The sequence below is a fragment of the Drosophila santomea genome, chromosome 3R (genome assembly GCF_016746245.2).
Source record: "Drosophila santomea strain STO CAGO 1482 chromosome 3R, Prin_Dsan_1.1, whole genome shotgun sequence".
NCBI classification, from domain to species: domain Eukaryota; kingdom Metazoa; phylum Arthropoda; class Insecta; order Diptera; family Drosophilidae; genus Drosophila; species Drosophila santomea.
The window spans coordinates 20,761,668-20,784,301 of record NC_053019.2 but is presented as its reverse complement, the minus strand read 5'-3'; the positions used below and the strand labels follow the sequence as shown (position 1 = coordinate 20,784,301).

At 48.8% G+C, this 22,634-nt stretch overlaps 10 protein-coding genes across 12 annotated transcripts; 3 read left to right on the top strand and 7 right to left on the bottom strand.

The window, feature by feature from the left end:
• Positions 1-746: 746 nt before the first annotated feature.
• Positions 747-2,208, bottom strand: LOC120452253 (cardio acceleratory peptide 2b). The gene is made up of 3 exons (XM_039636381.2): positions 2,041-2,208; positions 1,207-1,368; positions 747-1,134 (listed from the first exon to the last, which is right to left on the bottom strand). The coding sequence occupies exons 1-3, from the start codon at positions 2,102-2,104 to the stop codon at positions 905-907; spliced, it is 456 nt and encodes a 151-aa protein (XP_039492315.1). The 5' UTR covers positions 2,105-2,208; the 3' UTR covers positions 747-904.
• A 154-nt stretch (positions 2,209-2,362) lies between these two features.
• LOC120452252 (transient receptor potential protein) lies at positions 2,363-8,101 on the bottom strand. Its single transcript, XM_039636380.1, has 14 exons — positions 7,747-8,101; positions 7,451-7,688; positions 7,244-7,386; positions 6,705-6,906; positions 6,431-6,607; positions 6,083-6,317; positions 5,729-6,027; positions 5,302-5,669; positions 4,878-5,235; positions 4,320-4,539; positions 3,948-4,113; positions 3,732-3,892; positions 3,518-3,672; positions 2,363-3,457 (listed from the first exon to the last, which is right to left on the bottom strand). Exons 1-14 carry the CDS (start codon positions 7,893-7,895, stop codon positions 2,444-2,446), a joined length of 3,885 nt encoding a protein of 1,294 aa, XP_039492314.1. The 5' UTR covers positions 7,896-8,101; the 3' UTR covers positions 2,363-2,443.
• A 1,985-nt stretch (positions 8,102-10,086) lies between these two features.
• Positions 10,087-10,951, top strand: LOC120453672 (serine protease 1). Its single transcript, XM_039638482.2, has one exon. It carries the CDS (start codon positions 10,110-10,112, stop codon positions 10,905-10,907), a length of 798 nt encoding a protein of 265 aa, XP_039494416.1. The 5' UTR covers positions 10,087-10,109; the 3' UTR covers positions 10,908-10,951.
• Positions 10,952-11,560: 609 nt separating this feature from the next.
• LOC120453614 (serine protease 1) lies at positions 11,561-12,433 on the bottom strand. Its single transcript, XM_039638394.2, has one exon. The coding sequence runs from the start codon at positions 12,399-12,401 to the stop codon at positions 11,604-11,606; it is 798 nt and encodes a 265-aa protein (XP_039494328.1). The 5' UTR covers positions 12,402-12,433; the 3' UTR covers positions 11,561-11,603.
• A 572-nt stretch (positions 12,434-13,005) lies between these two features.
• LOC120453922 (serine protease 3) lies at positions 13,006-13,986 on the bottom strand. Its single transcript, XM_039638857.1, has 2 exons — positions 13,694-13,986; positions 13,006-13,635 (listed from the first exon to the last, which is right to left on the bottom strand). The coding sequence occupies exons 1-2, from the start codon at positions 13,954-13,956 to the stop codon at positions 13,080-13,082; spliced, it is 819 nt and encodes a 272-aa protein (XP_039494791.1). The 5' UTR covers positions 13,957-13,986; the 3' UTR covers positions 13,006-13,079.
• A 278-nt stretch (positions 13,987-14,264) lies between these two features.
• On the bottom strand, positions 14,265-15,197 carry LOC120453918 (serine protease 3-like). Its single transcript, XM_039638853.1, has 2 exons — positions 14,931-15,197; positions 14,265-14,869 (listed from the first exon to the last, which is right to left on the bottom strand). The coding sequence occupies exons 1-2, from the start codon at positions 15,191-15,193 to the stop codon at positions 14,314-14,316; spliced, it is 819 nt and encodes a 272-aa protein (XP_039494787.1). The 5' UTR covers positions 15,194-15,197; the 3' UTR covers positions 14,265-14,313.
• Positions 15,198-15,900: 703 nt separating this feature from the next.
• LOC120452990 lies at positions 15,901-17,290 on the top strand. Of its 3 annotated transcripts, none has more exons than XM_039637491.1 (3): positions 15,901-16,150; positions 16,522-16,781; positions 16,841-17,290. In XM_039637491.1, the coding sequence occupies exons 2-3, from the start codon at positions 16,655-16,657 to the stop codon at positions 17,233-17,235; spliced, it is 522 nt and encodes a 173-aa protein (XP_039493425.1). In that variant the 5' UTR covers positions 15,901-16,150; positions 16,522-16,654; the 3' UTR covers positions 17,236-17,290. The 3 variants fall into 3 exon arrangements, with proteins under 3 accessions (XP_039493425.1, XP_039493427.1, XP_039493426.1); XM_039637493.1 differs by having other exon boundaries at positions 15,901-16,162; XM_039637492.1 differs by having other exon boundaries at positions 15,901-16,397.
• Positions 17,291-17,323: 33 nt separating this feature from the next.
• On the bottom strand, positions 17,324-19,168 carry LOC120452988 (mannosyl-oligosaccharide alpha-1,2-mannosidase IA). The gene has a single exon (XM_039637489.2). It carries the CDS (start codon positions 19,055-19,057, stop codon positions 17,432-17,434), a length of 1,626 nt encoding a protein of 541 aa, XP_039493423.1. The 5' UTR covers positions 19,058-19,168; the 3' UTR covers positions 17,324-17,431.
• Positions 19,169-19,186: 18 nt separating this feature from the next.
• On the bottom strand, positions 19,187-21,970 carry LOC120452987 (conserved oligomeric Golgi complex subunit 7). The gene is made up of 5 exons (XM_039637488.2): positions 21,821-21,970; positions 21,555-21,749; positions 21,209-21,502; positions 20,468-21,151; positions 19,187-20,405 (listed from the first exon to the last, which is right to left on the bottom strand). The coding sequence occupies exons 2-5, from the start codon at positions 21,711-21,713 to the stop codon at positions 19,314-19,316; spliced, it is 2,229 nt and encodes a 742-aa protein (XP_039493422.1). The 5' UTR covers positions 21,714-21,749; positions 21,821-21,970; the 3' UTR covers positions 19,187-19,313.
• A 16-nt stretch (positions 21,971-21,986) lies between these two features.
• On the top strand, positions 21,987-22,624 carry LOC120452992. The gene is made up of 2 exons (XM_039637494.2): positions 21,987-22,270; positions 22,332-22,624. The coding sequence occupies exons 1-2, from the start codon at positions 22,078-22,080 to the stop codon at positions 22,622-22,624; spliced, it is 486 nt and encodes a 161-aa protein (XP_039493428.1). The 5' UTR covers positions 21,987-22,077.
• Positions 22,625-22,634: the final 10 nt, after the last annotated feature.

Here is a 22,634-nt window from a genome sequence, read left to right as displayed (position 1 = left end):
CTTGTGCAGGCTATTTTATATGGTTTATTATATTTACATACTTGAAATGGCAAGAACGACACGCGATGACATTAATTACAAGCTCACACCAGCCCTTATTATACCCGTTACTCGTAGAGTAAAAGGGTATACTAGATTCGTTGAAAAGTATGTAACACGCAGAAGGAAGCGTTTCCGACCATATAAAGTATATATATTCTTGATCAGGATCAATAGCACCCCGCACCCTGCACCCCGCACCACGCACCACACACCACGCACCCCGGACCCCGCACCACGGACCCCGGACACCGCACCACGGAACCCGCACCCCGGACAACTGACCCCGCACCCCGGACACCGGACCCCGCACCCCGCACCCCGCACCCCGGACACCGGAACCCGCACCACGGACCACGCACCCCGGACAACTGACCCCGCACCCCGCACCCCGGACAACTGACCCCGCACACCGGACACCGGACCCCGCACCCCGGACAACTGACCCCGCACCCCGGACCCCGCACCCCGCACCCCGCACCCCGCACCCCGCACCCCGGACACTTGACCCCGCACCCCGGACAACTGACCCCGCACCCCGGACCCCGGACACCGCACCCCGCACCCCGGACCCCGCACCCCGGACCCCGCACCCCGCACCCCGCACCCCGGACCCCGGACCCCGGACACCAGACACCGGACCCCGCACCACAGTAACGGGTATCAGATAGTCGAGAAACTCGACTACAGCGTTCTCTCTTGTTTATAATATATATATTTGACCGAAAAACATATTTGCTGTATACCCGTTACAATATTCAATTAGAAGCGTTCTCTTTGATATACAAAAGTGTCCACGACATTCAGAGTGTCAAAAGCGGTCCTACATCAGTGGGACATCCATCAGTGGGAGGAGTCAGTGCGTCTAGTTGAGTTCCTTCTGTCCCTTGGAGCTGTCCGCAAAGGACTGGGCGTCCACACTTCGCTTGCCCAGCCGGGGACCAAACCACAAACCCGAGGAGGCACTGGGACCCGTGCGCTTGTCCAGCACCTGTTGCAGAGCCAGGAGGTGGGCCCACTTCCTCAGCTCGGCGTCACCGCGGCCAACGCGTGGGAAGGCCACCAGACCGCTGGCCCTCTTCTGGAAATCAGCCTCTGGAATGGCACACCCGCGTCCCCGGGGCGTTAGGACCAATTAGTCAACCGTTTTCGGACGCAACGACTTACCATTGTAATCCTCCTGGGAGGCATCTCCGTAAATGCCGTCGAGGACGCCGGCCTCTAATCCGTCGCGGAGACTGTTGGCCAGACTGGGATCGCTGCGGCCAACGCGCGGGAAGGCATAGAGCCCCATGTTGGCACCTCGCCGGTTCTTGTCGTGGTCCGTCTCTGGATGGAGTGTTTTGGGGATTGCAATTTATTCATGGGTTTTCATCATTTTGTTTTTAATTCTCTGTGGAATTGGCTATTTTCGTACCCTAACCGCCAAAATAACTCAAGTTATAAACTCATTTTAATGGGCACAGTAATTTCAAGTTTTTTTGGAACTTCTTGTGTGATCAAAACCACCTTACTTAAATTTGAATTGCTTGATAACAATTTAGTTCTTTTCTTACATATCTTGCAAGTTAGTTAAGTACACATAGATGTATGGTAACACAAATATTTGCTTCTCATTTGACTCTTCTGTGGTGGTTTTAATTATTTTAGCGGTTGGATTCGAAATATTTCACCTTTTCGATTTAAAGAGTTTAATATATATATATAGCCACTGTGTAAGACTGAAATTGCATGCCTCTTCAAGAAGTGCTTTAATTGTTAAAAATGCATAAAGTAATAATGAACAACTTTTCTAAGTAAAACGTTTCATAAATAAATGAAAAGGTCTCTTTACCTTTTTCTTTTAAAGATGCTGCAAAATAGTATTGAAAATTATTATAAAGCTTTTTACTTTTTCACTTAAAAGTTAACCAAAGATAGCAGCAGCATTTTAGTCGCGATAGACTAGATTGTTGTATAAGATTTCCTTGAAAGCGTTTTTGTAACTTTGTAACCACTCACCAGCTGTACTGAATTCGGCTATTATGAAAATCACTAAGACTATGTGCACCAACATTGATTTCATATCTGCAAGACTATTTGGGATGAAACACTGGCTTGGCGAATATGTTTCTCGGTCTGATGTTATCCTCGGAACGGTCACTGTTCTTCTGATGCCTCTGGTCGAAGTTCACGTTCTTTTATAGGCCAAAAAAGCAGGCGGAAGGATGGCAGACAAACAAATTGCCACTGGAACAACGGGGCGGATGATGAATGTTGCTGCGATGCAAATCAGATGTTGCTAGCAACAGGTGGCCTTTAGCAACAAGTTGCAGAACTATGGTACTTGAGATTCGTTTATTGTTCACACAAACAAGGCACTTAACTAATATTAACTGCTATGAAACTGCATTCCGGACGTGGTTTAAAGCCAGCCGGAGATCATGCGTCCTGTGACTGTGGATTTGCCCCGTTCTCCGCCAGCTGCCGCACTGCTCTGACCCACCTTGATCGCCGGCTTCAGAGGAGCTGCTCCTGGTTTTTTGTCCTTGTCCTTGTCATCGGCAGGCTTCTTGTCCTTATCATCACCTGGCTTCTTGTCCTTGTCCTTGTCGTCACCTGGCTTCTTATCCTTATCGTCGCCCGGCTTCTTATCCTTATCGTCACCCGGTTTCTTGTCCTTGTCATCACCTGGCTTCTTATCATTATTGTCGGCAGGTTTCTTGTCTTTGTCGTCGCCAGATTTCTTATCCTTATCATCGCCCGGTTTCTTATCCTTGTCCTTGGCTCCGTCTCCTGGCTTGGAGTCTGCTGGAGCCTTTTTGGACTCCTCCGGCCCGCTCTTCTTGTCGTCCGGCTTGGAGGCTCCATTGGTCGCCTTCGTTGCTTCTGGTGCTCCAGCTGCTCCCGGTTTCAGTTTCGGATCAGGCTTGGCATCCGAAGGAGCGGAGGGAGCTGCGCTCTTGGCTGCTCCATTTGTGACTGTCGGCTTGCTGGCCTCGGTCTTAGAAGACTCCTCCTTTTTGGCCGCGGCCTCGGGCTTTGCGGGTTCTCCAGGTTTGGGTGCAGAAGGCTTAGTGTCTCCCGGTTTGCTTGGTGGTGCCGGAGCGTCCTTCTTTTGTGGGTCACTGGGCTTGCTGACAGTGCCAGCTGCTTGGGGCTTTGGAGCTCCCGCACCCGGAGTTGGCTTCTGATCCCCGGGCTTGGGACCCGCTGCTGGCGGCTTGGAGTCCTTGGGAGGCTGCTGTTTATCCTTATCGTCACCTGGTTTCTTGTCATCCGTTGGCTGGCTCGTCGTGCCGGACTTGCCATCGGACTTCTGGTCCTTGTCACTAGCTCCGGACTTTTCATCCACATTCTTGACCGATGCTCTTAAAGCAGCTGCAGCCAGCATAGAAGCTCCTCCTCCTGCTCCACCACTAGTTATGGACTTCTTGGACTGCAAATAGAATCATATATAAGCCAGGGATGTGGCATAGAAATATTGATTGAACTGTACCCCAGAGGCATCCAGCGGCTTCTTCTCCACGTCGCCGTTTGGAGCACCCTCATCATCGGCCAAGGATACCTCGTCGGCAGCCATCTTCTTTCGCATGAACTTGACATAGGCCACTCTTGTTGCACGCGTCACATCACCCAAGTTGGGATTGAATTCTGGACGAGATCAAGTGTTTTGAAAACTAAATGCATTGGACAGACCTTTGGTAATTTACCAATCAGTTGGTTCTGGTTCATCTGTAGACCCTCGTTCGCTTGCTCGATGATCTTCCTCCTCAAGCTGCGCTGGCTATGACGTTGCATGGAGGACCGCTTGGAGCCAATGGGATCGGAGGCGAAAGTATTCTTCCTCGCAATGGCGTTCCAATCCTTGTCTCTATTTATGATTATAACCATTACTCAAAGGATCCTACAGATTCAATTGTACCCACCCCTTCTGGGTCTTCTTTCTGCCGATGACCTTGGCCAAGGAGGAGAATATATCTCGTCCGCTCTCGGATTCGCTCATTTCCTGCTTCAGATTCTCGACAAAGCCAATCTGGAAGTCCTTAAGGATGCGGCGTTCCATCACCTTGCCCTTGGTGGTTCGAGCAACTCCTTCGAAAGTAAAAGTAATCATTTATTATGGATTTGCTGCCAAAAATTAGTAGTTTCCTAGCATAACATAACCCAAATAGTGATTCAAGTTGTGAATTTTATTAGGTATTCATTAGCTACTGGTAAATAACTATTCATATTTACTACTAGGACTATCTTAGGACAAGTGTGAGTGGCCAATTTGGATGTGGGTAGGCTTCCCTTACCCTGCGACTTCTTCTCAATGTCGGGCACATCCCAGCTATTGTTGGTAAAAATCTCCAGCAACTCGAACCGCAAAGAGCTGATGTCCTGGCGCACCTCAATGATATCATCCTCGGTAATGCCGTAATCGTCCCGCCGCCTCTGCTCCGCCGTAATGTACCTCCTGACCAGCAGCTTCATCACTTTGTCATGCAGAGTCTGTGCCCGTTCCATGGACTTTCGCTGGGAGTTGGTTAAAAAGGGAGCATTGGGGGGTGGAAGGACACAGAAAAGGATGTATTAGGATGTCGCTTTGACGCACAGAGAGCTCTGCATGGGCTTGATTGAAAATGATTTCGCTAAAGATTTGTATTGATTGTGAACCGCCTCTCACTGTGAGGTGTTTAAACTTGGAAAAATCTAAGTTTTCCAAACGCTACTTACTTTTAAAAGTTACTTGATTCGAAATATCATTTCAATGTAAAGTACACTGAATTTAATTTATCTTTATATATTTCACTATGTATAATGGTTAGGCTAAAATATTCAGCGGATATTGCATTTCTCTGAGTGTATCTTACCATAAAGCTCTTGGTGCGTGACGGTCGCTTTCGCCCCAGCGTCTTCCTCAGCATCTTCATGTTGGGACAGAGATTGAAGGGCGGTGGAATGGTGCCGCCATCCTCGAAGTAGCTCATCCACAGCTGGGATCGGGCGAACTTCCACTCGGTGTCGGCTCGCTCCGAGATGATTTGGTAGGAGTTGGACATCATGGCAATCAGCATGTTGAGGAGCACAATGATGTTGATAACCGAATAGGAGCCGAACATCAGCAGGGCCCAGAAACGGGTGAAGCTCTTGATTCCCGCCAGATCAAAGGAGACCAGATCCACCAGACCAAAGGAGGCCCAGAAGAGCGATTGCGATGTCTCGAATAAGCTAAAGTACAATTAAATGGTATATTCACAATCAATATGATAGTGCATAGAAATGAAAGTAACATACTTGGAAAATCGACGCCAGATGGTACAAGCCTTCTCCTGGTCATCAAAGTCAGCCACATCGGGATGCAGGTGATAGCACTTGTTCTTCTCGAGCTCAGCGTAGTACCACAGCAACTGATTGAGACCACATCCGAAGGCAAACAAGACCAGTGTGTAGATGAAGAAGAACTTTATGATATCGATTATCATGCGACCCAGTGAAACTTGCAAGGGTCCCAAGTGCGGATTAATGGAGAAGATGTGGACAAGCTTCAGGTAGGAGAAGACCATTCCGGCGGCAAAGGCGCCCTCCGATAGAAGCATTGGATCGAACGGATGCCAGTGCTCCCGTGGGAAGTACGGATCTATGCCCCGGAACCAGAGATCGCGCTGAAATCAATTACTTACAGTGACTCCACTTCATCCATTAGTTAGTTATATGAACTCACATGGACGATAACCCAAGCGGTGGCTCTACAAAGAATCCACGTCACATAGAACATGTTCGATATGTAGTCCACTATGTTCCAAAGATCCATGATGTACTCAAACAAGCCATCCGAGTACAGCGATTTCAGTTCCTCAAATATCAGTGCCATTATGTAGGTGATGATTGCCAGTTCGATGGGACCTGGTAGGGAACCTCTCTCGTGCTTGCGCCAATCCTCCAGCATGGTCAGCATCCAGGGAAAGGCGAGGAGTTCAAAGGTGATTTGCACCACCCTCAGGGAGGCAGCACCCAGGAGCACTGTGAATGTTGGTACATTTAGATGTATGGAGTATTAAGCATCCACTTTACGCACTCAGGAAGAACATGTAGGAACAGGAGTGCGTGATGAACTTGACAAAGGGCTTGCGCATGAACTTGGCCCCATCGGAATCCGGGGCCAGGATGTACTTCAAGCTGTAGATGGGGAAGCTGCAGCCCAGCTTCACCACGTCCATCAGCTGCTGAGAGGCCTGTTTGCGCCGGAATCCCGGCAGTCCGTCGTACCAAATGGCGGCCAGCAACTGTTGCACGTTTGGATGTGCCACAAACTAGGAGGTATTAAGATTAATGTTATCTATTTGTTACAGTTAGCCCTTTAAAACAAATATAACTTCTAAAAAAAAAGAAGCAAGTAAGGAACAAAGGACTAGTCCAAACCCACCGTCTTCTGCTTGTAGCGAATGGCCAGCTTCAGTCGTTCCAGAGTTTGCCGCTGGCCAAGACACCAGATGTCGTGGGACGGCTCGTGGTTGAAGTTGAGCATCACCTCCAGCTCCATGGATGTGCGTGCGTGGTCCAGGAGCGAGGTACCGAAGTCCTGCACCATCTGACGCATCTCCTGTTGGGCAAACACAAACAAAGGCTCGCATTCGCATTCGCATGGACTATAGTGGCACACTACTGGCCACCGCTTACATTGCAGACTACTACCGTACCGTGTATTCGGCACGAAACTCCGATTCCATCGCCTGCAGGCGCTTGAGTTCCCAGGACAACTGGAAGGCGGTCAGTACAGGGTCCCGGGAGCTGAGCGCTATCAGCGAGCTGGCGGACAGGGCGCGGTATGCGTTGATCCTCGACTGCGAGTGGCGCAGGGAGTCCGTCGTCTGGGAGGTCACACACTCATCGCAGCCGCACCTGTAACAATTAGCCAATTTAAGTCTTGCTGAAAGGACTACCAAGGACCCTTCTATACTTATACAAAGTTACTTCAAAGGATAAACTGATATTAGCTGCGTTAGCAAGGACATTGACCCCATTTAAGGACATTCAAGGACCTTCTTTTCGCACAAACAACATCACACCCTGTATAAACATTTCACCCTAATTTGCCCGCAATTATCTAAAATTAGAGGCACCCAGCGAGCTGCTACATAAGTGTGTTGCCAATTGGACAAACAATGGAACGTGCCGCTCGAAGGACGAGGAAGCTCACTACATAGCTACATCACTGCATCCCTACATCGCCACTCACTTGACGTCGTGCGGCATGGGCAGCGTGGCACCGCGATCCAGGAGGATTTTGAGTATCTCGTAGTTATTGCGGTGGGCGGCCAGGATCAGGGGCGTGATGTCCACGGTGAAGGTGGACTTGGAGCGGTCCACCGCCTCCCAGCTCTGCCAAAGGAGGAGGGGAAATGAGTAAGAGTGGTGGCGTATCCTGCGGCAGGATGTAACCTACGTAGGGCTGGCCCTCCTTGTGGTTGGTCTCCTCCCACTGCAGCAGCTCCTCGACGGCCTCCACGTACTCCTCGGAGATGGCGTGCAGCAGGGCGTCGCCCACCTCGATGTTATTCTCCAGCAGGATCACCATCAGGTCGAAGTTCTCGTTCTCGATGGCCGAAATGAGGGCGGAGCGATTCATGGGATCGGTGCAGTTAATGTTGAACTTGTCCGTTCCCTGGTACTCCTCGAGGATCCTTCAAGGACGAAAGCATATTAGCCAAGTTACTCGTATTCGGAGAAGGGTGTCCTCACTTCTTGACACCTGGCAGGTCACCCCGCTCGCAGGACAATATGAAATTCTTCTCCACATCGCTGAGGATGTACTCCTCGGCCATCATCAGGTCGTAATCCAGGCGAGAGCCCAACGCCTTCTCGGCATCCGATTCCGTATTGCTGCCCATCTCTGCACTGATTTACTGGTCTATGCGAACGCGATAATCAGGATAATCAGTCGCTAACACTTCACATCTCACAAACACTGTGGGCATTTATCCCTGCTCCTTGGGGAGCAAATCCTTGGCGTAATCCTTTCGCGCACTGTATCCTTTAGTGTTCCATCGTGACGATGTTCCGCCTCCAATTAGCCGCGTTGCACTGCTGAAAAGTGGCAGCCACTGGTCGCTATATTCCACTAATTACATTAGTGCCCAATGTGGCTAAAACTCGGTCAATGTGTGGGCCCAACCCCAAGTCAATGGGCCCATTTGACCGCACTTCTTCAGTTGTGGGGCTGCATTTGGAGGCAGCAACCGATTTCAGCGATTTTAGCATAAGAATTTATCGCCCATTTGTGGTTGCAGGGCACGTGATGAGCCGATTTCGATTTTCGAAGCCCCAGCAACGGAATCGCATCGCTTTGACGCCTGAAAATCCATACTGCCCAGTGGGTTTTGTGGATGAAGCGCAAAAGACGCTTATGGTTATGAATGAAACAGCGTATCTGCACATATTTGGATGACATGATACCATGAAGGTGTCTAAAAGTAGACAACAATGCAGATCGTTGAACAAAATCCCAAGAATTTACACACGTTGCGCTCTTGTTAACATCTATTCAAGCCGCAAGTGAAAGCTACTTAAAATGGAATAAGTAGCATGAGGGTGTTAATTTGCGAGTATACCAGGAATCAACGGTTTTGGGTTCATATCCCAGAACTAAACACCCAGGAAAGCTATTCAAAATCCGTCGGTTCGACGAGAACAGCCCTTACAATTGGGAAACATGACTTGAAGCTTTTAAGCTCCTGGCTAACCAACAGACCCAGAAAACACACCACACTTGCAGTTTACAGTCGAGTAACTGCGGAAAAGACATGGCTTTGAATGCCTTTTTGGCACTGGGTCAGTGATTCTGACTTGCTGATTGATTAATATTGATTAATCAGAGCTAGCACAGCTAAGAAACCCCCTGAAATCCCAACTCGTCCTTGGCCGCCAAGCGTCTTGAGCCTTGAATGTTGAATGTTGAATGTTGCCTACTTCAGGGCGCTCGCAGTGCTTTTGTATGTCAATGCACTTGGAACTAAATGCCAGCCTCCTGGCCAAAGGCGGAGCAAAGGAGCAAAGGAAAAGGAACAAACCCACTTCCACGGAGCACAGAGCCCCTTTGAGATGTGTGCGAGGATGTGGGTTCATAAGGTGGGGTTCAATGGAGCTCCGGGCGGAATGGCATCGTACGTGTTCAAGTCGTACGGGGTTTCAACGGGGCCAATGCACTCCACACTCCACGCGCATTGCTCCAAATGGAGGTGGAAGGAAGTGGTGGGCCAAGGAATTTCAAAGTTAAAGCCACAGCTGCAGCTGGGAACTCATTAAGTGCGAATTAATTAGGGGACATAGCTGAAAGTACCTAAATGCCATTCTCGTAATTATATAAAGGTACGCCCTATTGCACAAATGTGGCTAGCTGAACATTCCTGCTCATAAATTCTCACAAAATAAAGGCCATCTTGAGTTCCATCATGATTTCCTGCAGTGTACAACTGTGTGGCACTCAATGATTCATTGGCCTCCAGCAGAACTCCTGCCTTATTTAGCATTTAAGGGCCCTTGTGAGTTATGTGCTCAGTTTTCCACGAGAAAAGCGAAAGAGATCATTTTCCCAGGGTTTGCGTAGCAGCTTGCACTTTCACTGTCTCCCCAACGGAAGCGTCAAGATTGCGGAATAGAATCTAATTTATGGCCATCCGTAGTAAAATGATATTTCTAAACCCTCAATGTGATCTCCCCAACTCATAAAAGTCAATAATATCAATACTGATTTGCTTTATGACACCGATAAGATAATTATGTGTTTAAGAAGATTGAAGGTACCCACGTCGAAAATGATTTTATGAATTGCAACTGATGAAACGTATTTAAAATTTAATTTATTGTATTTCTCACTGATTCGCAAATCATCGAAAACTGATAAGTTTACATTATGTAGATTGTTGTACTAACTTCTGCGTTGTTTATTTTTCTTCCACCTATGAAATATGGATGATATTAATTTACTGCCCTCCAGCTCAACATATACGTAGTTCAGCTCTTGGTCAAGATAAGACAACGGATTCCTTCAGTATAAAAAGGCGCTTCGCTTTCGGAACACCATTGAGTTGCAAGACTTGACCAAGATGAAACTGTTCGTATTCCTGGCCTTGGCCGTGGCCGCAGCCACTGCTGTGCCCGCTCCCGCCCAGAAGCTGACCCCGACGCCCGTCAAGGACATCCAGGGTCGCATCACCAACGGCTACCCGGCCTACGAGGGCAAGGTGCCCTACATCGTGGGTCTGCTCTTCAGCGGCAACGGAAACTGGTGGTGCGGTGGTTCGATCATCGGCAACACCTGGGTCCTGACCGCCGCCCACTGCACCAACGGAGCCAGCGGAGTGACCATCAACTACGGAGCCAGCATCCGCACCCAGCCCCAGTACACCCACTGGGTGGGCAGTGGCGACATCATCCAGCACCACCACTACAACAGCGGCAACCTCCACAACGACATCTCCCTGATCCGCACCCCGCACGTCGACTTCTGGAGCCTCGTCAACAGGGTGGAGCTGCCCAGCTACAACGACCGCTACAACGACTACGCCGGACACTGGGCCGTGGCCTCCGGATGGGGCGGCACCTACGATGGCAGCCCACTGCCCGACTGGCTCCAGTCCGTCGATGTCCAGATCATGTCCCAAAGTGACTGCAGCCGCACCTGGTCTCTCCACGACAACATGATCTGCATCAACACCGAAGGCGGCAAGTCCACCTGCGGAGGCGACTCCGGTGGCCCTCTGGTCACACACGACGGCAGCCGCCTGGTTGGAGTGACCTCCTACGGCTCCTCCGCCGGCTGCCAGGCCGGCCACCCCGCCGTCTTCTCCCGCGTCACCGGATACCTGGACTGGATCCGCGACAACACCGGCATCTCCTACTAAGCAGCTGATCCTTCCCAAAAGTTCAATAAACGATTATAGCAAAATAGCGAATTAATTCATTTAACTGTAGATATAGTGGTAGATACAGTGGTAGATATAGCGGTGGATATAGTGTCTGGAAATATATAGAAACATTTCAAAGAGAACAATCCAGATGCAAATTTATATATACTAACAGCTCCTTACATTATGTTTATACACTTTATAATGTCCAGGAAACTTTCAATTTATTTTATATTAAAATAAGTTATTTAACTCAATTAAACTATGTTGGTATTGCCTTTACTTATTGCCTTATTAACTGAAGAAGTTATATATTATATATTGCGCATATTACAACACGGCTGTCAGATGCATACATTTTAATCATAAGCATTCTTTTCCCAAATATATAAATTAAGCCCATCCCGATTAGCTTTCAATGCAGTCCGAGTGGTTTTAGTAGTTATTCGGTTATCCAGTCGTCACTGAGTGTTCCAACAGCTTGATTCCTTCCGATGCTCAATCCCCATGTGAAATGAGATGCGAAGAACACCGTCTGGTTAAGATTAAGATGAGTTTCAATAATTTCCCCTATTTGCAAATAGTTCTGTGATAACTTTGGTAAAGCAAGAACTCATCTGGACCCCATCCCCAATACAGAACTCAAGTCGTTTGCTATAATCGTTTATTGAACTTTTGGGAAGGATCAGCTGCTTAGTAGGAGATGCCGGTGTTGTCGCGGATCCAGTCCAGGTATCCGGTGACGCGGGAGAAGACGGCGGGGTGGCCGGCCTGGCAGCCGGCGGAGGAGCCGTAGGAGGTCACTCCAACCAGGCGGCTGCCGTCGTGTGTGACCAGAGGGCCACCGGAGTCGCCTCCGCAGGTGGACTTGCCGCCTTCGGTGTTGATGCAGATCATGTTGTCGTGGAGAGACCAGGTGCGGCTGCAGTCACTTTGGGACATGATCTGGACATCGACGGACTGGAGCCAGTCGGGCAGTGGGCTGCCATCGTAGGTGCCGCCCCATCCGGAGGCCACGGCCCAGTGTCCGGCGTAGTCGTTGTAGCGGTCGTTGTAGCTGGGCAGCTCCACCCTGTTGACGAGGCTCCAGAAGTCGACGTGCGGGGTGCGGATCAGGGAGATGTCGTTGTGGAGGTTGCCGCTGTTGTAGTGGTGGTGCTGGATGATGTCGCCACTGCCCACCCAGTGGGTGTACTGGGGCTGGGTGCGGATGCTGGCTCCGTAGTTGATGGTCACTCCGCTGGCTCCGTTGGTGCAGTGGGCGGCGGTCAGGACCCAGGTGTTGCCGATGATCGAGCCACCGCACCACCAGTTTCCGTTGCCGCTGAAGAGCAGACCCACGATGTAGGGCACCTTGCCCTCGTAGGCCGGGTAGCCGTTGGTGATGCGACCCTGGATGTCCTTGACGGGCGTCGGGGTCAGCTTCTGGGCGGGAGCGGGCACAGCAGTGGCTGCGGCCACGGCCAAGGCCAGGAATACGAACAGTTTCATCTTGGTCAAGTCTTGCAACTCAATGGTGTTCCGAAACCGAAGCGCCTTTTTATAGAGAAGAAGTCCGGAGTCTTATCTCGTCCAAGAGCCCTTCTGCATGTATGTAAAACTGGAGGACTGTAAATTTTGAACAAGTTATCATCGCGAGCCGTCACCGACTGATAAGTCCACTACTAGTGATTTCTTTTCCTAAATTATGGCACACATCTGAAGTGGAATGACATGTGCCATATTTGCTACTTACTTTAAAGTTTGATAATAACATTTAAGGACATTCGAATCACCTAAAATATATTATATTGCTTGCACAAACGAGAAGTAGTGTTTCAGATTTATAAGAATCGCATCTCATAGGAAAGTACTTATTACAAATCCCTAAAGGAGGAAATCGAAAATAAATCATACGACTCGTTGTCCAGTTTTTTTTTACTAGATTGAACTAGATTTTACGTTTACGTCTGCTTATCAAACAACAAATAAAAAGATTACGCGCAGCTTTTTATATGATATTGGTGTTGCATTGTACTAATAATCAGCTATTATTTCTTAAAATTCGTTTACCTCTATCTTCTTAGTGATAAATTATTAAATAAGAAAGAAGATATTACAGCGAATGTTCTTTATTTATTTCAACCTTCTTTCGGCACATTTATGCTCTTAAAATAACAAAGTTTTCTTTTAATAATAGATTCCGGTCTCCTCCTTGATCCATTCCAGGTATTTGGTGACTCTAGTGAAGCCAGCCGGACCTCCAACCTGGCATCCGTAATCGGAGACAAAGGAAGTGATTCCGATAAGCTTATCGCCCTCCTTTGTGACCAGAGGACCACCAGAATCACCCTGGCAGGTGGCCTTTCCGTCCGGAGTCTCCACACAGATGGTGTTCTCGGAGGCGGTTTCAGTTCCGTAGTAGGACTGGCACTCCGCCACGGAAATCACCTTCAGATCCACCACTCGCAGATCCTCCACCACATTGCTGCCATCGTAGATGGCACCCCATCCTGCGGCCTGAACCCAACTGTTCTCGTAGGAGTTGTAGCGGTCATCCAGGCTGGGAAGCTCTATTTTGTTGACCAGGCTGTAGAAGTCCACATGGGGCGTCCGGATCAGGGCCAAATCATGATCGAGACCCACATAGTGGGGATACCTGATGAAGTTCTCACTGCTGACTGTGTGGCGGAAGGCAGGCTCATTGTAGTTGATGGCGCCATAGTACAGTGAAGCCTCATCGGCACTGTAAAAAATTTTTTATTAAAAAAAGATCTAATAATTTGACGAATTAAATTATTTACTTAGCAGTGCAGTGGGCGGCGGTGAGCACCCAAGTGTGTCCGATTATGGATCCCCCGCACCACCACCAGTTTCCGTTGCTGTTCAAGCTCACACCCACGATGTAGGGCACCTGACCCTCGGACGCCTGGTTTCCGTTGGTAATACGACCCTCCACTCCTCCATGGCGAATCTCCAGATCGCGTGGGTGGACCAGCGAGTGGGGCACAGTGAGGGCACTACAGACCCCAAGGAAGGCGAGCGACAAGAGTGTAAGACCCCTCATGTTAGCAGACTAAAACGCTCCGTGGTGGTCCCAATATAATATAGCTAAAAATTATATGGCCAAAATCATTATCAATGCTAATTCAAAGAGGCAAATCTTATCGCGCAGTCACTTTTATCAATGAAAAAGTTTAATTTATATTAGTAGATACTTAAGCTGAGTGTTTGGCAGTATGAATGAAGCGCCAGCAAAGAGAATAACAGCTTTAAGTACTTCAATCTATTCAGATAGGGCATTATTGTATTAGGAATAATATGAGTGGCAGCATGTGTGAACATCTATTGTTAGAATATGAATAATTTGAATAATACGTTCAAATCTGAGTTTTATTCAGTGAAAGAGGTTCATCAACCACATTTAATAGTAAATGCCAGTCTCCTCCTTGATCCACTCCAAGTAATTGGTCACTCGAGTGAATCCAGCCGGCGCTCCAGACTGGCAGCCATAGATGGAGCCAAATGAAGTGACTCCGATCAGCTTATCACCCTCCTTGGTGACCAGTGGGCCACCGGAGTCTCCCTGGCAGGTGGACTTGCCGTCCGGAGTGTCCACGCAAATGACGTTATCGGTGGCAGTCTCAGTTCCATAGTAGGCCTGGCAATCGGACACGGAGATTACCCGCACATCCACCACTCGGAGATCCTCCACCACATTGCTGCCATCGTAAATGGCGCCCCAACCGGAAGCCTGAGCCCAGTTGTTTTCGTACGAATTGTAACGATCATTCAGGCTGGGCAACTCAATTTTGTTGACCAGGCTGTTGAAGTCCACATGGGGAGTCCGGATCAGGGCCAAATCATGATCCAGGCCAACGTAACCCGGATACCTGATGAAGTTCTCACTGCTGACCGTGTGGCGGAAGGCAGGCTCGTTGTAGTTGATGGCGCCGTAGTACAGTGAAGCCTCATCAGCACTGAGGGCGTAAGATAAAACTTAAGAAGCTGCTTTCTTTATTTTATGTATTTTCAACCTACCCAGCGGTGCAGTGGGCAGCGGTAAGTACCCAAGTGTTTCCGATGATGGATCCTCCGCACCACCACCAATTGCCATTGCTGTTCAGGCTCACTCCCACGATGTAGGGCACCTGACCCTCGGTCGCCTCGTTCCCATTGGTGATTCTGCCCTCGATGCTGCGCTGTTGGATCTTTAGGTCCCGTGGGTGGACACTGGTGTGGGGTACAGTGAAGCCAGTGCAAAACCCCAAAAGGGCTGCCAATAGGAGTACGCACGCCTTCATTTTGTATACTAAGAGCTCCTGTGGGTCTCAAAGTTTTATATAGCGCAAGTGAAGTCATTATCGATGGAAGAATAAAGGTGTTCAGTCTTATCAGGCAATAAAAAATTTTAATTTATGCCACCGAATGGATTAACGTAGTAATATGTTGAGTTATAGAAGTGATGTACTTCAAGTTCAAGCAAACAAATGATTAAAGGCATGCCTCAAGATATATATTTAAATTGCTTTCAATAAGATGTGTTTTTGTATTAATTCCCAGTAATATGTGTCACAACAAGTGAAAATGTGCACTGTGACTTCAAAGAACCCCCAAGGCACAGAAATGGCAATCGAGGGTCATGTGATATCCTTGAAGTATTGCAGGGAATAGTGAGGCAGAAAAGAAAATACGATTATGGCAATCAAAAGGGAGCTCCACTTTCGGAACTACGGAGCAGCAGCAGTATCTCCCAAAGTGAGGCGATGGCTTGAAATCCGATATAGTTTCTGAGGAACGCCACCAGCTGAGTGGGCGGACTCATTCCCTCATTAAGAAGCTATTGGGAATGCTTTTGTTTGCATTCTGCGAGCTTCTCCTTGACCGCCGTGCGCCCGACGCAGTGGCACGCTGAATGTGCAACATCTCGGGGCAGGAAACTCACCACACGGCACGGAGAGCTATTAAAGCCGACCCCCAAACGAAGCGTGAGTCAGTTCCCGACTGGGCGTCCAGGCATTCAGATCGCTCGCAAGGATAACGCGCAAGGATGCGAGCAAAACGCGAGGAGTAAACAAAGCATAAATAATACAATTAAAAAGTTGAGCGCGCTGCCTTCGCACAGGACATTCGCACACTTGTAGCCCATTTCTTTTCGGGCAGTGCAACACTAAAGTGCAGGCATTAATTAATTTAATGCATATGTTGCCCATCCTGGCAGTACAAAAGTGGATCCGAGCACACGATTCCATTTGAAGCGAGTGAGTTAGTGAGTGAGTGAGTGAAAAGTGTTCGACGAAGCGTTTAAAGGACCGCGCTGTTTGCCGTGTGCGATGCCCATAACAACGGGGTTCGCGATTGCCATTTAAGGTGGGGCGATTAAGTCACGCTCCTCCGTATCAGCGGCATCACCCGACCAGGAACTCGGGGGCATTGACACTGTGGTTTTAGTGCGGAAACACTAAGTCCGAGAGTAATACATTAAATCCTGAATTGTCATACCAAGAGGTGTTCTTACATTCCAGGTGCAAATGTATCCTTTAAAGCTATGTGCTTTAAAACCTGTAATATCCCTATAACTTTAACTCATAGATGCAGCATCTAATTTTTTATTTAAAATCCCATGTTTTAGACGCTAGCCACCACCACGAAAGCACAATGTTCCCACCCAGCTCTGAAGGACACATCCGAGTGTCGCAGGATAACTAGGCTAAGCAGACCCCACCGATTGCAATTATAATCCCCAAAGGGATCAGGTCAGCAGGATGCACCAGGTACTCAGCTACGAGACGGCGGTGCGGGCCAACAGCTCTCGGGAGTTCCGCGAGTACGTCTCCAAGCGCACCTGTGCCTCCCTGGTGCTAACGATTGCCTTCTTCATGCTGATAACAGGTGAGTGCATTCACAGGACAGCGCCTAATGAGTCACGCTTGTGTGTCCCGATTCCGCAGGATATCTGCTCGGCAATTTCGTGGCCGAGCGCAAGTACCACATACGCCAGATGACGAAGGACGGCGGAAGGTCCGTGAAACTGAGCAGCGCGGAATATGCCAGCCTGCAGGAGCTGCAATCATATCAGAAGGCCAAGAGCCAACTGCTGCTGGCCGCCCAGGAGTTGGACAAGCTGCAGCAGCAGGACGAGAGCGAGGGGTATCTGGCCACCTCGCTGAACACGGAGATCTTCAACAGGTACATATCCTGCACGCAGGACATACCGCCGAACACGAACATTGCGGCCAGCCAGTTCACGGAGCAGCTGATCGACAACACGGTGGCCAGGCAGCGCCACTGCTTGATGATCATCCAGCGGGTCATCGACAACCACCTGGCCAACAGCCAGCTCTAGAGCGGCACGGATTCCAGGACTTAAGGATGGATGGTTTAGAGGGCCAGTGTTTGACATTTGATATCTATGTGTGTATGTGCTTTTAGGTGTGCTCAATGTGTGTGCTACCAGCTAATTAGAAAATAGGTTTTGTAATTCATGTGAAAGTATTAGATTACACAAGTTTTTTATACATGTCTGCATTAAAAGTTCAACTTTACTTCGATGAGCTATGTTGACGATACATGGGGTTTACGCCCTTGATGGGCAGGAAATGGCCGGCACTGTTGAAGACCCACTGCTCCAGCGAAACCACATCGTCATCGGAAAAGAGCAGGTACAAATACTTCAGAGTGGCGCCCAAGAAGAAAGACCTCTGCACGTCATCCGGTTCCGAAGTTACGTTCCCAACGTCCAGCAATCCAGTGTATCCGTAGGGCTTTCGGCAGTACTTCTCTATCGCTTGCACCATCTGAGATCCCCACAAGCGGTATTTTGGATGATGGGTCATGCGCCAAAGCACCAAGTAGGTTTCCGCGACTTCCGGCCTTAAATTGTAAAAGTTTCTCTGGAGCGGCTCTATTTCCTTCCGGGATTCCTCCGTAAAGGCAAACGTATCCGGACCGAGCCGAGTGGGCGAGTTCCAGTAGCTGTCGTGGCAAGTATCTGCTAGGTCTGCGCCAATCTGGACATACTTTTCCCAGTGCTGCATTAGGGTTTCTGCTGCTCCCAGGACAAACAGGCCGCCGGCAAAACAATCTGAGTGCCTCATTCGATGGAGAAGAGTACCATTTCTGAACGTGGATACGTAGGTCACGTCGTCGGGATTGATGACAACCAGATTTTGGGCCACAGCAAGCAAGCCTTCTTTGAAGATATCAGCATTTTGAGCATCAGCTTTCCCGGATTGAATCCATGACTTTAGCAGGGTATCATATATTCGGTTCATCGTGCAGTTGTAGTTTTCCCATTTACCATATTTTGTGCAATACGCATTGGGATAAAGTCCATTCGGTCTGGTTGTTTTAGCTAAAACCTGCCGGATAGCATCAACTCGATCCTTGTAGACCGGATATCCCGAAATTTCGCTGAGGTAATAGAACTCCAGGTGCAGTGCTCCGAACTCTGAAGTGCGAGAAACGTAGCTAAGATACTTTGTGAGCGTGCTGCCCGTTTTTGGGACCACTAGTTGTCTGGGTATACCAGTTGGCGTGTCGAAGGCAGGCAGGATCTTATCGGCAATGTGGATGGCCTTATCCATGTAAAGCGAATCCCCCGTGAGGGAATACAGAGTAAGCATGGGGCAGAGCAGCCTGGATGTCAGTTCAAAAACGGACAACGCATCATCAACTCGGTCCAAGCTGAATGACTTCTCGATCCAAGCCCGAGAGCGATTTAGCTCTTTGTCCAGACCCATCAAATGCAAAGTGTCCAAGCTCTCGATGATAGTGGCACCGAGTTTGTAGGACGCGAAATCGCCAGCCACATGGACACGACGGGAAATCGGACGATACTCGTTGGTGCCCCAAACAACGCGAGCATAGTTTCGCCAGGCGTGCAGCATCATACCCTTTATCTTCACCCGCATATCGCCTGGATGTATAACCTTCAATGAATTGCCTTCCATATCGTCAGCATTCAATGAATTGCTTTTCATAACGTCAGCATTCAATGAATTGCCTTTCTGAAAGGATTGCCTCACCATTGCACGGCATTGAATGTATGTAATCACTATTACGCCGAGTGTGAAAATTCCGGTAGCTATAATCCGAACTCTTGATTTGGTATTTGCTGTGTACCAATTATATTGCGCCCGTCGAACAACGAAAAAGAAGAAGTACATTCTGAACCTAATTCAGTCTACATTAAAAGTGAAGTGAGATCGCAGAATGTGCAATTTACTAAACAGAACTAAACTGACCCTAGTTTCTGGACACTTGATTAAACATTTGAATTCCTTTTGTTTGTACTTTAAGTACGAATGCATGTCTGAAGTATGTTTCCTATGGTTAAGCTGTGGGTCAACAAAATAGTTTATATAAATACATTCTTAATATTACATATAAGTTTGAATATTGAATATAACTATTTAATTAAATCTACTGTGTAGATATAATATTGCGCATTTGCCGAATGGCTGTCACCAGTCGCGGTTCGCATCCGCTGCTGAGGGTCAGGTACTGATCTGGAGCAGCCTTCAGCAGCGTGAGGATCTGGGTCAACTGCAGGTTGATGGACAAGCCTAACTCTTCCAGAACGTTGGACAGGTACTCGATATCCACGCTGAGCTGAGTGGCCGCCGAGGAAGGCAGCGACTTGATTTGCAGTATTTGCGTAACGTACAGAACACAGCACTGCTCCACGACCAGCGAGAGTAGCACGTCGGCGCAGGGAATGGCTTGCGTATACTTGATGTTGCACACCTCCAGAGCCTGTTTCAGCAGCGATGATGGCGACAGCAGCAGCGGCTCCAGGTGCTGCGGCAAAGTCAGTAGGTACTGACCAATTTGGGTGATGCTTTCCTGCGGGGCAAAACTGAATGATGGCATATCGATTCCCGACGCAGCGTGATCCTGCACAGGCGGACGAATGTGCGCCAAGTGCGTCTCAATTGGTTGCAGCAATATATTAAGAGTTATGTCATGTGTATCGGCAAAGTGACTCTTTAACGTGGCATAGATCTGCGGAAAGATACCCAGGCCCTCCGTTGCCTCCGACTTCTTTTTCTGATAATCTGCAATGCTATTCAACAGCTGCGTGCGAGCTGCATGGTCGCAGGTTTGGAATATGGAGATGGGGCCTCGGTTGGATGGCTTAGTAAGCCTGTTGGACAACGTGACCATGCGCGTATGCAAATCCTGTTCGAACTGATGCAGTTGAACCTGAAAGTCGGCCAGGCATTGCAGCTGCGACATGGTATACTGCAACAGTGACCAGTTTTCACTCTGTGCCGCATAGCTGCTGGATCCCAGACTGAGCCCAATCTGCCGTTGGATGCGTCCAAAGCTCTCCAGTTGTCGCTTGAATATGCCGTTCAGCAAGGTAATGAGTTTGCATAGAGCCAAATCACTTGTTATAGAGGCACAACGCTCGCAGGCCTCTTTCAGCCACTCATAGAGTTTCCGCGTGCTTTCCTCTAGATGACGCACACCATCGCTGGGAGTGGCCTGGTTGGACGAAAGGCGATCCACCTGAAGTTAAACACCAATTTATTAATAAAAGGTAAAATACCATAGCTATTACACTGCATTACCTGCGTGGATAGTTGGGTCTCCTCCAAGCGCGGGTATTGTTGGATAAACTTGTGGAAATACTCAAATATCGCCTCACCCAGCAGACGATGCAACTCCTCGGACAAGATTATGTGCGACTGCTCCAGCAGGGAGTTCAAATGCAGCACGAAACTGTGATTAACCTGGGCGAACACGGCCAGCATCTCTAATCTTTCATTGGAGGTCTTCAAAAGCTGTAGAATGTGGGCATCTCGTGTGGGTTGCAATGCTGGCAATAGTTCGGCAATAACCAGAAAGGGCTGCGAAGAGTTCTCGCCGAAGAGATTGGAGCACCACTTGACCTGGCGTTGGCAGTGCTCGAGCAGCTGGTCGTAGTAAAGGGTAAGAAACTGCTGCTGCTGAGGCTGGGACTCTGTACCCTGCAGCTCCAGAGTTTGCTTCCATTGTTGCTGCCAAAAATTCTTTTGCACAGCTCGGTAATATTGCTGCAGTTGCGGCAGCCGCTGAATGCTGGTGAAGATCTGAACGAAGTGCTGGGCTTGCTCCGTATTGCCTTCAGCAAAGCACTGTACTACGCTTGGGGAGGCCAGTGCCTCCAAACGGTTTTTAAAGTCCTCCACTTGGGTCTGCCGCTCAGCGTGTCCTGGCAGCTGTTCCTGGGCGTGCAGGGACTTTTGCAGAGCTATTAACTTATCGCAGACTCCCTGTAAAGAGTTAATTAATATGGCAGCTCAGTAGTTAGAAAGTTTCGCTGTGCACACCTTTAGATCATTGCGTTCAAAACCATCCTCAAGCTCAGCCAGTAGATTTCCCCATCCATCCGACTCCTGCAGCGATTCCTTGGCCACTTGGAGCTTCAGGCTTTTGGTGTTCAAGCGCTCCAAGGTGGCCATGCATTCGCCGGTTTCGCTTTGAACTGCGGCCACCTCCAATCGCATGGCACTCATCTTCTCTTGGAGCCGGTGTACATCTCCCTGCAGCGCAGCGGACTCCTTAGCGATTCTCGGCATGCTGGCCACCACCTGCCGACTGGACTCCTCTACAGCATTGTTTACCTGGAAATTGATAATATTTACATATGACTCAAGGATGGACAGCTCCACTTACGTTGAATATATAAAGCTGCAGCTTGGCCACGTAACTCCTGATGAAGGAGGAGGCAGCCTCGCTATCATCGCGTCCATTCTCCTCCACAAACTTCTTGTAGTTGGCGTTTATCCACTCCGCAGGACTAAAATTTGTCCCCGAAAGAGCCGAAACATCCATGGTGTTGATGACGTTGATCCAAGCAGTGTGACCGTGCTGCGTACGAGCAAATACCCGATGGGTTTGAAGTCTGGATGCGGATAATTGAATTAAATGCGAAAACTTACAATTTCTGCATATTTTAATATTCTCAGTATCGAAAACTTGAGAATATTCCTCTTAAGATGCGCAGTTTACTTAATTTTTATTTAATTTTGGGAAAATTTCGAAGGTACAATCTTTGCGGATGTTCCGCGGATGTTGAATATTGTTCCCGAGCCGTTTTGGTATTTGTGGGGATAGCTCCAACGGGCACACTATAAATAATACAATATTTTCCGTAGGAGTTCTTCGAATTTATGTACGTTTATTTAGTTTTTAAAACATGTCACTTGGCAATGCCGATCCCTGGCACCTAAAAAACAATATAGTTGAGCAAGGAATCTCCGTGTCTCCGAATAATAGCGAAAGTTTTGAGGACAACTTCACGCCTCCGCCCTCTGAAAACGAGAGCAACGTCCAAAAGGACGGGCAAATCGAGCCACTGCCGGATTCCAGCGACTATTTAAAGCTACTAGGTACCGGGAAATAGTTTGGGAAACAAAGAAAGAGCAGCCCACTAAAAAGCATCAATTTCAGAGCGGAAGCTGGCCCGGGTGCAGAAGGGCAACAAGTTGTTGGACAACCTCCGAGACAAGCGGCAGGATTGCATGCGGGGATTGCTGTCTTCGGAGGGAGTGCCCATTTCCATATTCGAGCAGTTCCTCGAGCTAGACGCGCCCATCGAGAGCGGTCGCCTCCATCGGCACCTACTGCCCGTTCAGGCCGTAAACGTGGGCGAAACTTTCCACATAGTCGAGCACGACGCACTGCAGCAATCGGCAGAGGAAGCACAGAAGGAGGAAGAGGATCAGCCGCTGGCTGAACACTAACAAAATCACA

What these genes read in the sequence shown, in the direction of transcription:
- LOC120452253 (XM_039636381.2), bottom strand. Translation starts at nt 2,104, where the DNA reads ATGAAATCAATGTTGGTGCACATAGTCTTAGTGATTTTCATAATAGCC. An exon ending in AGCCGAATTCAGTACAGCTG is followed by an intron (nt 1,369 to 2,040) that starts GTGAGTGGTTAC and finishes CACTCCATCCAG; the next exon opens with AGACGGACCACGACAAGAAC. An exon ending in CTCCCAGGAGGATTACAATG is followed by an intron (nt 1,135 to 1,206) that starts GTAAGTCGTTGC and finishes GTGCCATTCCAG; the next exon opens with AGGCTGATTTCCAGAAGAGG.
- LOC120452252 (XM_039636380.1), bottom strand. Translation starts at nt 7,895, where the DNA reads ATGGGCAGCAATACGGAATCGGATGCCGAGAAGGCGTTGGGCTCTCGC. An exon ending in ACAAGGAGGGCCAGCCCTAC is followed by an intron (nt 7,387 to 7,450) that starts GTAGGTTACATC and finishes CTCCTTTGGCAG; the next exon opens with AGCTGGGAGGCGGTGGACCG. An exon ending in CCCATGCCGCACGACGTCAA is followed by an intron (nt 6,907 to 7,243) that starts GTGAGTGGCGAT and finishes TAATTGTTACAG; the next exon opens with GTGCGGCTGCGATGAGTGTG.
- LOC120453672 (XM_039638482.2), top strand. Translation starts at nt 10,110, where the DNA reads ATGAAACTGTTCGTATTCCTGGCCTTGGCCGTGGCCGCAGCCACTGCT.
- LOC120453614 (XM_039638394.2), bottom strand. Translation starts at nt 12,401, where the DNA reads ATGAAACTGTTCGTATTCCTGGCCTTGGCCGTGGCCGCAGCCACTGCT.
- LOC120453922 (XM_039638857.1), bottom strand. Translation starts at nt 13,956, where the DNA reads ATGAGGGGTCTTACACTCTTGTCGCTCGCCTTCCTTGGGGTCTGTAGT. An exon ending in GCCGCCCACTGCACTGCTAA is followed by an intron (nt 13,636 to 13,693) that starts GTAAATAATTTA and finishes AATTTTTTACAG; the next exon opens with TGCCGATGAGGCTTCACTGT.
- LOC120453918 (XM_039638853.1), bottom strand. Translation starts at nt 15,193, where the DNA reads ATGAAGGCGTGCGTACTCCTATTGGCAGCCCTTTTGGGGTTTTGCACT. An exon ending in GCTGCCCACTGCACCGCTGG is followed by an intron (nt 14,870 to 14,930) that starts GTAGGTTGAAAA and finishes TTACGCCCTCAG; the next exon opens with TGCTGATGAGGCTTCACTGT.
- LOC120452990 (XM_039637491.1), top strand. Translation starts at nt 16,655, where the DNA reads ATGCACCAGGTACTCAGCTACGAGACGGCGGTGCGGGCCAACAGCTCT. An exon ending in CTTCTTCATGCTGATAACAG is followed by an intron (nt 16,782 to 16,840) that starts GTGAGTGCATTC and finishes CCGATTCCGCAG; the next exon opens with GATATCTGCTCGGCAATTTC.
- LOC120452988 (XM_039637489.2), bottom strand. Translation starts at nt 19,057, where the DNA reads ATGTACTTCTTCTTTTTCGTTGTTCGACGGGCGCAATATAATTGGTAC.
- LOC120452987 (XM_039637488.2), bottom strand. Translation starts at nt 21,713, where the DNA reads ATGGATGTTTCGGCTCTTTCGGGGACAAATTTTAGTCCTGCGGAGTGG. An exon ending in TGCAGCTTTATATATTCAAC is followed by an intron (nt 21,503 to 21,554) that starts GTAAGTGGAGCT and finishes ATCAATTTCCAG; the next exon opens with GTAAACAATGCTGTAGAGGA. An exon ending in TTGAACGCAATGATCTAAAG is followed by an intron (nt 21,152 to 21,208) that starts GTGTGCACAGCG and finishes AACTCTTTACAG; the next exon opens with GGAGTCTGCGATAAGTTAAT.
- LOC120452992 (XM_039637494.2), top strand. Translation starts at nt 22,078, where the DNA reads ATGTCACTTGGCAATGCCGATCCCTGGCACCTAAAAAACAATATAGTT. An exon ending in CGACTATTTAAAGCTACTAG is followed by an intron (nt 22,271 to 22,331) that starts GTACCGGGAAAT and finishes CATCAATTTCAG; the next exon opens with AGCGGAAGCTGGCCCGGGTG.